The 11,006-nt window shown below is 53.8% G+C and overlaps 1 protein-coding gene across 9 annotated transcripts in view; it reads right to left on the bottom strand.

Moving 5' to 3' along the window:
- The window catches only part of PIP5K1C (phosphatidylinositol-4-phosphate 5-kinase type 1 gamma), a 51,309-nt gene extending 40,303 nt beyond the window's left edge, over positions 1-11,006 (bottom strand). For 6 of the 9 annotated variants that reach the window (XR_012498012.2, XR_016018986.1, XR_016018985.1 and 3 more), the window contains exon 1: positions 10,788-11,005. Coding sequence is in view for 3 of the 9 variants with exons in the window: in XM_019744138.3 (XP_019599697.1) it covers positions 10,788-10,881 (94 nt within the window). In the remaining 6 variants the exon portion in view is untranslated. Of the gene's footprint in view, positions 1-10,365; positions 10,390-10,787 lie in introns of those variants that run through there. The other 3 variants (XR_012498009.2, XR_012498016.2, XR_012498015.2) reach the window with 3 other exon arrangements.

Here is an 11,006-nt window from a genome sequence, read left to right on the forward strand (position 1 = left end):
GCAGCATATTCACAACAGCCCAAAGGTGGGAACAAACCAAGTGTCCATCCACAGATGATGGATAGACAGTGTGGCCCACCCACACTGGAATATTACTCGGTCGTGAAAAGGAGGGAGGCACTGACGCCACAACCTGGACGGACCTTGAACACACGGTGCTCAGTGCGAGAAGCCAGACACACAGTGTGTAATTCCATTTACGTGAAATGTCCAGAACAGGCACATCCACAAAGACAGAAAGTGGTTAGTGGTTTCCAGGGATTGGAGTGGTGACTATTATGACTGCTGATGGGGACAGGGCGTATTTTGGGGGTGCTTAATAAGCCAGACACTAAAGGATAAATACTGTGTATTCCACTCATAGGAGGTCGCCCAGGAGTCAGATTCACAGAGACAGAGAGTAGATGGTGGGGTTGGGGACTGGGGGAGGGGACGGGAGTAACGCTAATAGGGACAGGACTTTCTTTTGGGTGGGTAGGAATGTCTTAAAACTGGTGATAGACGCACAACACTGAATGTAGTAAAAACCAATGCATTGTACGCTTTAGATGAAATGTGGTGTGTGAATTATACCTCAATAAAGTGTTACCCAAAAAAATGTTTACAAAAAATGTCAACATGCAGAATAAGGTATATTTTACAAACATGATGGGAAGAGGTGTATGACCAGGGTGCTTGTAGATGGCTGAGTGCCACACAAGGAGAGAGAGAAGCTGGCAACGGAGATGCCTGGGGGCAGGGCAAGGCCTGCATTTTGTCATGAACACCTGACATCTTTCCAAAGGAGGGAAAAGAAAAATCACAAGAGAGCACTGAATTCTACACGGGGGGCAGGGGAGCCCTGCACAAGCAAGAGCCCTGGCGTGACAAGACAGGACAGGACGCTTTCCAGTAACAGCAAAGAAAAGGCTTGGTATGACTGGAGGGGAGGGTGCAGCTGGGGGCCAGGGGGCAAGAACAGAGCAGGGGGCAGCTGGGCAGAGCTCTGACAGCTGCCCTTCTTCCCCCACATAGAAATCTGCCCTCATTCTTTCTGCCCGTCTGCTTCCCACCTCCCTTGATCTCTTCAACAGTGGATGCGTTTCCAGAGTGGTAAACAGGAAGCCCTGTAGAGGACGTGGGGGGGCGGCGGGGGGGTGAGGCGAGGAGGATTAACCCAGAACTCCACAAGCCCTAAGCCACTGGACAGCCCAGTATTCAAGAAAAAGAGAAAGAAGGTTCCAGAACCTTCACCTCTCATGCCACAAAGACAACCGCACATCTGTCTGCCCAGCACAGGCCCTGCCACCAAAGTCCGGGGCCGAGATGCTGGGCAAAGTCCCATGATGCTGCAGGAAGGGCTAAGTGAGGGGGCTTTGGCCGAGGGAATAAGGCTGGCTTCCTGGATGAGGAGGGAGAGGACCAGGGCTTTGCGGGATGGGGGGTGGAAGAAGGACGAGGTAGGGAGAGTGGCTCATTCTCAACGGGTCCACAGGTAGAAAGAAGGATTCTGACAGCCGGGGCAAGGTCCACGGAACCATCAGCCCGGGGAAGCAAGTTTGTCCAGTCTCAGGCCTCGGGTGACCCTGCTGTTCCCCGGTCTCCACGTGCTGTGTGATCCCGGACTGAATCCTAGAGAGGGAGCAGGCCCAACACAGGACAACTGTGGATCCATCGATGAAACTGTGAAGCCTGACTATGGACCATACCACGTTAAATCCCCTAAACTCCACCCCTGCCCCCAACTGAGAGAGTATCTTTGCTTATAAGGTACACACAGTCCGTGCTTGGTTTGGTATCCATAGCTGCAAATTCACCTACTGGCTAAAATTTATTTGTAATCCCACATCCATCCTCGTGGGGCTTTCACAGTAATTCGCAGACACACGCAGGGTAGTGAAAAATGTGAGTCACCCCCACACGTGCCCAGCTGGGGTCAAACCAGGCCACACTCTGCCTTCTCGTTTCAGCTCTTGCACTGTAGATGTAAGTGTCCTTTTCATGGCCTAGCAAGTGCCACTTCTTTTTGCATTTTTGTGCTTATTTTGGTGATTTTGCTGCTTAAAATGTCCCCCAAGCGAAGAGCTGAAATGCCATCTAGGGTTCTGAGCGCAAAAAGGCTGAGGTGTGTCTTTCAGGGAGGAGAGGAGAAGCTCGGTGCCGGCGTGAGGTACAGGCTGCAGCCTGGGAGCGCAGTGCTAATGAGGCAACAGTGTATATGAAATAGGCTGTCTTTAAACAGAACACGCACAACACAAGGTTGCTTACTGATCGGTTGACTAAAATGCTGTGAATAGAGGCTGGCAGGACTCTACCCCTGCATTTCCCCAGGAGCAGGGGCTCAGTGTTCCTGGCAACTTTACAGAACAGAACTGCTGCGAGTAACGAGAATCGACTGTACTTACGTATTAGGGACAAAGGGGCATCATGCCTGCAACTGACTCTCCAATGTCCCAGCAAAATAACACACACACACACACACACACACACACCCCACTCCCCCCCCCCCCCCCCGCAATGAAGCAAAATATGAATAACTGGGGAATCTCAGTAAAGGGCACATAGCTATTCACCTTAGTACTCTTGCAAGTTTTTCTGCAGGCTTGAAAGTTTTCAAAATGTTAAAAAAAAAAAAAAAAAAAAAAAAAGAATCTATATGGAGACCGGTATGTACGGGCACAGAAACAACATCTGGAATGACTGGTCGTTATCTCCATAGAAACGGAGAGGGAGAGACAGAAATATTCATTTTCTACTGACTGTGGGTCTGGTCATTGCTTTTTCACAGGAATCGTGTTATTACTTGTAGTTTAAGACATGCCTGCTGTATGAGACACAGGCAGACAAATGGGACAAAATAGAAAGTCCAGAAATAGACCAGCCACATACAGGAATCTGGTATATAACCAAGGTGGCACCTCAAATGGGTGAGGAAAAGAGACTATCCAGAAAGTGTGGGCTGAGACAACTCTGAGCCACCTGGAAAAGCTTGGAGCAACTCAACCCTCATACACCTTATGCCAGGATAAATTCCAAATATGGTAAGAATTTAAATATTTTTTAAAAAAGTGAAATTACAGAAGTACTAGAAGAATTTAATTACAACCTCAGAACAAGAAAAGACTTTTCTGCCTATGACACCAAACTGGAAAACCATAAAAGGAGAGACTGATAAATCTGACCACATGAAAACAAAAATACCTGCCTGGCGTTAATAAGCATCGTAAGAGAAGATGGGGAAAAAACTACTTGCACTTGTGTAACAGATTCAAACAAAAAAACTTCCACAATATATAAAGAGTACCTACAAATCAGTAAGAAATGGAATATGAGAAAGACACAATTATATGGTTCCCAGAAAACGAAGTAAGAGTTTTCAGATGTGTGTGATTAAATGTAGGAACACGGGTGGGTGAGAAAAGAGTGGTCTGTGAGTGTGGAACCAAGACAGATGGGAAGAGGAGCCACAGAGCTCGCCTGAGCAAAGGCAACAAAGGGCCTCTGCGATGGCCCTGACGCCCTAGTGGGTGCCGCTCCATTTTCTAGCTCTGACAAAAATACGGGATACTGTTGGGGTGAGAGGGCAGGCGAGAGCCCCCCTACCAGTCCTGCCACCATCCCTGTGTGATCTGGATGGGCAAGTCACTGTATCTTAGGCTTGTCTCTGCTCCCTTTGCTTGAAAGTATTTTTAATAAAACAACGATGAAACATTAAAAGGAAAAGCTATACAAAGAGCTTTCACTCCTATTCATGAGATTAATCCAAATTGCAGCTATGCCGAGATGTCACTTTGTACCCATAAGATTGACAAAGAAAGGGACCAGACAGAGGTGCCCCCACCCACTGCCAGAGGGAACTCAGAATGGTCCATCTGGTCCTGGGTTAGTCATGTATTTTTCCTCTATTTTCTGATGCTCGGACACCTCAGGGGCCTTGCAGACCTGGGGGACTGTCCCTCCTAGTGTTGGCCAGCTCAGAGACCACAAACAACTGTGAGTGCACCCTTGATGTGCAAACCAAGCAACCCACGACCGGCACCCCCAACTTCTGTCTGCCTCACACCCAAGCCCACCTTTACCTGCCCTGGTCACCCCAGGGCCAGGTACTCACTACCCCTATCGTGCAGAGCCCACTGAAAATTTTCAAACTAGCCAATTGTAAGCTTACTCAGCGTAGTACCCCACTTCGTCCATTCTGTCCTAATGAAACCCCAGTAAAGGCCCACGCTTTCCCCTCACCCCCTCTGCATCCTGGTGCGAGCCCTGTGCCCCACGTGGCCCCTCCTCTTGGGACATGAGTAACAAACTCTCTTTCTGATGGCGATCATCTCCTGATCAGTGGGCCTCACCACACATCCCAGGTACATTTCAGTACAGGAAGCACCTTTCTAAATTACAGGCACAGAGCCTTTACCCCGGCAGTTCTGCCTCCAGGGATTCAGCCAATAGAGATGGCCCTGCAGGTGACGCTTTGCAGTATCATTAGAGCATGAGACTGGCCACCACCAAATGTCAACAGTTGCCTCAGAATTTATCATCCAAGACGGGGCTCCTCTGATCATGACATAGGAACCATGGCTGTGGGCTGGGATTTGCATATGCACCTCTGCCAGGTAACTGGGCACATTCAATGTGACAGCAGGCCTGTCTCCTGGGTCTCTGGGTGATTATAATGAGCACAACTTCCCTTTTGACCCGCCAGGGATACTAGGCACAAGAGAGAAATGAGCCTCTGGGACAGACCACTGAGATATGGGGATGTTTGTCACACAGCAGGTCCTAAACCGTGCTGACTGATACAGGCCAGGGTCTCCCCTGACAGAGACGTGGCCCGGCCACGCAGCTGGGACCAGGGCCACATGGGCTCACACTGGGCCAGCAGGCCAAGGGGCCCGGGAGGCAGCCTGCCCAGACTCTAAGCTGACTGCTGCCCTGCACAGCTTCCCAGCTGCCCTACCAAGTTTGGGGCACAAAGCCCTGTCCCAGGCTGCCCAGCCCAAGCTGCTTGCCTTTGCTCCCCATTTCCTGAGCATCTGCACATGCTGGGCCTTTCATGGGTGCTGACTCACCTAATCCTCACGTGAACCAGAGGAAAGCACGTCTGTGATCCTGCTGTGCAAATGAGGAAACTGAGGCATAGAGCCGCTGAACAACTTGCTCCCGTGGCTGCTGGGACCTCACTTCCCGCATCTCTTCTCTTCTCCATCTATGCCCACCCCCTTGGTTCCCTCACCTGGTCACACGCTGTAAGTACCATCTCCTGCCAAGAGCTCCCAAAGTGCCTCCAGCTAAGATGGCTCCCCAGACGGGGACACACGAAGGTCTGTTATAGCTCCACATGAGGGGATGCCGCCCACAGAACACGACCAAATCCACACTTCCCTGAAACCTTCAACAGAACCCCACATCTCCACCTAAGATAAAGGTCACAAAATGTGTGCATGACACATGTGCGAGAGGAGACGACTGTGACAAGATGTTGGGGCTCCTTTCTTCAATCAAGGCCAGAAGTCAGGTCCCCAAAATTTTTCCACAGGCTCAGGCACTTGGGGCCCCTCAGGTGGACCCCACACCCTCTGGTGCAGCCTGGTGGGTGAGGAGGCAAAGGGCCCCACAGCTAATCCCCTGTCAGTAATCTCCCCACAGGGATAGGCCCCCCCTCAGGCTGCGAGTCCAGCTGGCAGCAGCAGGGAAATCTCCAGCAGGGTCTCAACCTGCCTTGTCACGCATGGTGACACGTGTCTTGGTCACGGTGGCAGGATTTGGGAGCAGGAAGGCCTGGGGACCCAAGACCCCCTTAGAGCACACACATCAGTGCAAGCTTACCAAAGCTCAGCCCTCCCAGACCTGCTCCTTCTTGGGCCCTCCCCAACCAGCCACCAAATCCAGGGTGCAGGCCAAACCCTCCTGGGTTCCTGGTCTTCCTCACCTCCTTTCACCCCACCCCATCCTACCCCCATCCAAGGCCCCTGCAGCCCCTTTCCACCAAGCAGCCAGAGAGCGATCTGCAGAACAGACTCAGTACTCACTGCCCTATTTCAACCTGCCAGCTCCACCAACTGGACTCAGAACAAAACCAAGGCGAGGCCAGGGCCTCCTAGGCCCCACGCGGCTGGCCCTGCTTATCTTAGCCCCCCCAACACACACACTAACACAGTCACCTCTGTGGCTCCAACAAATCAGCCTCAGAGCCTTTGCATGTTCCCTCTGCCTGAAAGCTCCATCTCACTCAGGTCACCTCCTTCCCTGACCACCTACATCAGGCCCTGGTCACTTGTATCGCCAGGATGCCTGTTTCATTCCCTCTGCATACTCATCACTGTTTTATTCAGGGGTCAGCTAACATTTTCTGCAAAGGACCAGACAGTGAATATTTTCCACTTTCCATGAGGTCTCTGTCCCAAGACTCAGCTCTGCCACTGTTGTGTGAAAACAGCCATGGACACCATGTGAGCGAGTGGGCGTCGCCATGTGCCAATAAAACTTTATTTACAAAAAACAGCGGTAGACAGCACTGGGAGGGGGGAGTACAGACTGCTGCCCCCTGGTGCTATCTATTGAGTTGTTCCCATCTGCTTCCTGACCTCCCACCAATCTGAGCACCATGAGGGCAGCAAGAGAGGCCCCCAGTCGCTGACGTGACCTGGGTACCCAGAACCCCACAGCTGGTGCTTGATGAATGGTCAATAAGCATTATCCAAGGACTAAGAGGCAACTGCACATCCTCATGTGTCCTGAGTCCCACGGCACCCACTTTGTGCCAGGTTCTGCGGGAGTTCACGACAACGCGGGTGCAGACCCGACACGGAAAACCCCAGCGCTCGCATGGAGTCGGCTCTGTGCCAGGTGGCCTTAAGGGTTCTGCACGTCAACTAGCTCATTCCTGCCCTATGAGCGAGACACAGTCAACACGCCCATTTTACAGACAGAGACACTGAGGCAGTGTGTCCCCGGCTGGTAAAGGTGGTCCAGCTCCCAAGGCCTCTCCACGGAACGGATGGAGGCTGCCAGTCCAAGTGTCTGATGTTGCATCACTAGAAAGCGGCCAGGGCAGAATTCAAACTGGAAGTTTTCTGTCTCCTCAGGCAACTCGCAAAGAGGGGACAAGGGATATTACAGCACCCAATTACCATTCACCCACAGCTGTGATGACATCGTAGCCCAGCCACACTGACCCCTGCTGTGCTCTTAGCGTACCAGGCCTTTGCCTGGGCTGGGCTGTCTTCCGGCCCCTCTTTCAGGCCTCCCTCAATGTCAGGGGAAGCCTCACTGAGGACAGATTTCAGCAAAAACTCAGAAGAGCTAAGAAAGCAAACGACATAGATATGGACGAGTGTTCTAGGCAGAGGACACAGCCCGTGCAAAGGCCCTGGGACAGAATCAAGCGTGGCATGTTGGAGAAATAATGATGAGGCCTGGTGGTGGGAGCAGAGTAAGCAAGGGGTGAGGGCAAGGAGGGGACGGGGGCAGGTCACGCAGGGCCTTGTGGGCTGTAAGGAGCACTGGGGCTTTTATCCCAGGGAGGTGGGAGCCCTGGAGGGATGTGAGCAGAGGAGGGGTGGGATCTGAGTCAGTTTTTAATGGAGCTTTCTGGAATGAACTGTAGGAAGCATGGGAAGGGATGGGGGACCAGGCCAGCGATAAATGATGGGGCTGGACCAGGAGGAGGAAGAGGAGGGATAGAAGTGGGAAGGCTCTGGGTCCATTTAAAGGCAAAGCTGACACAATTTGCCCCTCAGATTAGATGTGGGAGGGGCTGGAGGGTCGCGGCAAAGGCCAGCTGCTCTGAGGTATCACAGAAGCAGGAAGGACAGGAGGGATATGGCTCAGAAACAGCAGACTACAGCTCAGGCCAGAAGCCCACAAGCAGCTCATGGGCCTCGCAGTTGTCCCCGTGAATGTGTCCAAGTCCCTGAGAATCAGACACCCCACACAGTCCCCAAAAGCCAACGGAGAACCCCATCAGGCCTTCTCTGGACTGGGCCTTGGGAGCTCAGGCTTTTAAAGTAACCAGATTCTAAACACCAACAAGATGCATTTCACCTCCCATCAGATTGGCCAAAATGACCGAGGCTGATAACATCAGGAGCTGGCAACACTATGAGGAGACAGATAGTCTCTTTCAGCCCCTGCCCGACCTTCCTGAAAAGCCATCAAGTGTCTGAGAGTCATTTTTCAATCTGCTTGCCCCTGACCCAGCCATCCCAAGGCAGGACTCCAAATGTTAGGAATCGAAGCACCCAGTTACAGGCCCATGTTCAAAGACAAGCTGTTTACTGTTTTAACAGCAAAAGGCGACTCCAGAAACAACTTGAATGTTCCTCAGCAGGAGGCTGGTGAATCAGCAATGGCTCGTGCCTCCAGCAGCTGTCGCTAATGTTTACTAAGCACTCTCACCTCATTTTACAGATGGAAACACTGAGATATCAGAGAGGTCAAGGCATTTGCCCTCCAAGGTCACACAGCAACTGAGTGGAACTCAGGCAGTGTAACTCTGGGGTTCCCACCCTCTTAACCATTGCACCGCTTTCTCTCTCTCTCTGAAAAAAAATAACTGATACCAACGTGAGGGGAAAAAATCCAGATTATTACAGATAAAAAGCAAGCAAGTTTCAGAATAACAGGTATAGTACAATGGCTTGCCCCCAGGGTGACTGTGTCTCCAGGGGATACTGGGCCATGTCTGGGACATCTGTAGTTGTCACAACTGGGGGGGAGATGTTCTGGCACTGAGTGGATGGGGGCCAGGGATGCTGCTCAACACCCCCTGCTGCCCAGTGCCCTCCAAAACAAAGAATTTTCTGGTCCAAAACATCAACAGTGCTGAGGGGGAGACCCTGTTGTAACAGGAATCATCCTGGAGAAGCAGGAACCAACCTGGAGCAGAACATGCAGAACCGTTTATGTGTTTACATATTTGTACAGGAATAGGAAAGCATGGGCAGCTATTACCCAAACTTCACAGACCTCAGGTCAAGAGAAGTGGGTTTGGAAGGGGAGAGGCAGGTCTTAACCTTAAAGTGAGTAAAATACATGATTAGCTGAAGGGCTGGAGGAGGTAGATTTCTGCAGATTTTGGTTACAAGCAGGGAGAACTGGCCTCTTATCTTCTAGGTCCCAGGCTCATACCCAGCTGGGGCCTGGGATTTTATGTCCCCATCAGCTCACCCAGCCGGATAAGACAAATGTTTGCTCTGCAGCTTTCCCGTGGTCACCGAATCTGGGGTTATTTTGTTTCTGACCACCCCAGACCAGAGGGCTGATGGCAGAGGTTAGGGGGCTGAGAAAGGACCTTGCTGGGGCTTTCAGCCATGTGTGGTGCTGGCCATATCAGGGCACCTACCACTGGCAAAGAACAAGGGCAGGCAACTGGATGGTCAGAAGGAACCGGGTCATCTACCAGGTGGTTCCAGATGGCAATGAGAAAGGAAGCAGTGGGAGTCTTTCAGAGCCCAGGGATGCTCGTTCTGGCTTGCATTTTCTCTCCAGACACTTCTCCCAACTCCCAGGCAGCAGAGCATCTCCCTGACTGCCAAGGAAGCTTCGGGAGGCCCGGGGGAGAAGGAGGGCGGATGCCCATGTGGGTGTCTACAGGGCTCTGCCTGTCAGGGCTGCCTGGGGGGAGCAGAGTGCCGCGGCTCAGGAAACTTCCTATTTGGGAGCTTGTGACCTCCTCGACCAGAGAAGGAACCGTTCCTCCAGGACAGTGGCTGGTCTCTGCACACCACCCCAGGGAAAGGCAGGCTGGGAGCCCACAGGCCTGGGCGAGGCTCCCTATCCCCAACACCTACTCTGCTGGAGGGCAAGGGAGGTAGGCCAAGGAGAGGGGCTGGAGGAAGCAATTGCCGTCCATGGCTACAGCGGCCCCCCACAGTCCAGGGAGAAGGCTTGGGAGGGGGCTCCTCCTCCCCCCGTTTGCTTACAGAGACCTAGCACTAAAGGTGCCTGAAAATGTCAGGCCCTTAGCTCCCTCCTGTGATAGGGAGGTAAACTGAGGCCCACAAAGGGAAGAAATGGCCAGTGCACCGGAACCTGGGTCTGGTAACTTCCATGAAGAGAAATGAGCTAAGAGGTTGACCCTCCCTCCTCCACCCCCCAGCTACCCCTGCCTTCGGGACCAACAAGATGTGCCCATAGTGGTGACTGCTTGTTGGGGGAGGAATGAGGCCCAGATGCTGATACCAGCAAGGTGGACGGCCCAGAGGAGTAGGTCGAGGCAGGAGAGCATATGTGGGGCAGTGTCAACCTCCTGCCATGTCCCGCCTTGGAGACAGGGCCCCACCCTGAACGGGAGTACTCCACCATTCCACACAGGCAGAACAGCCCCCCAAGAAGACTGGAAGGATGTCGTTCCCGAGCATCCTCAGTAGGAGGCGGTGCACTCACCCACCACGCGTCCAACATGGGGGTCTCACCACCCCCAGAAATGAAGACCCGTCTTCTCCGCATGCCTCCAAAAAGGGCTACTCCACCCACGGCCTCTCAGAATAAAGCCCCGCACCCACCCCCGGCCCCAGCCCGGCGGCCCCCCTCATCCCCACGGGACCCCCGGAATGGGCGGCGCCACTCCGAGCCTTTCAGGCGGGGCGTTCCATCCTCCCTCGGGCCCGGCGGCGCGTCCCCGGGCCCGGGTGTGGGGCGTTCCATCCCCCCGCGAGCGCCCCCGAGTGGAACGTTCCAGCCTCCCCGCAGTGGGTCCCGGCGCCCCTCCGGCGCTCGGACGGGTCCACTAGGCTCCAGCGGGGGGGAGAGGGGGCCGGCGGGTCCATTCGGGCATCAGGGAGGAATGCGAGGTCCGGAACCGTTACCTGCCGCCGCGCCGCTCTCCGCGGCCCAGGCCGCCTCCGAGGTCACGGCCCCCGCCTCGGCGCTCTCCGCCTCGTCCGGCACCTCAAGCTCCATGGCCGCGCGCACGGACCAGCCGGCGGACGGACGAGCTGCCGGAGGCTGCGACCCGAGCGGCGGGCGCCGCCGCTGAACAACAACCGCCACCGGCTGGAGGGCGGAGGGAGGGGGCCAGGCCTGGG

Source organism: Rhinolophus sinicus, chromosome 15, assembly GCF_057876585.1.
Source record: "Rhinolophus sinicus isolate RSI-liver-muscle chromosome 15, RSI-T2T, whole genome shotgun sequence".
Classification (NCBI taxonomy): domain Eukaryota; kingdom Metazoa; phylum Chordata; class Mammalia; order Chiroptera; family Rhinolophidae; genus Rhinolophus; species Rhinolophus sinicus.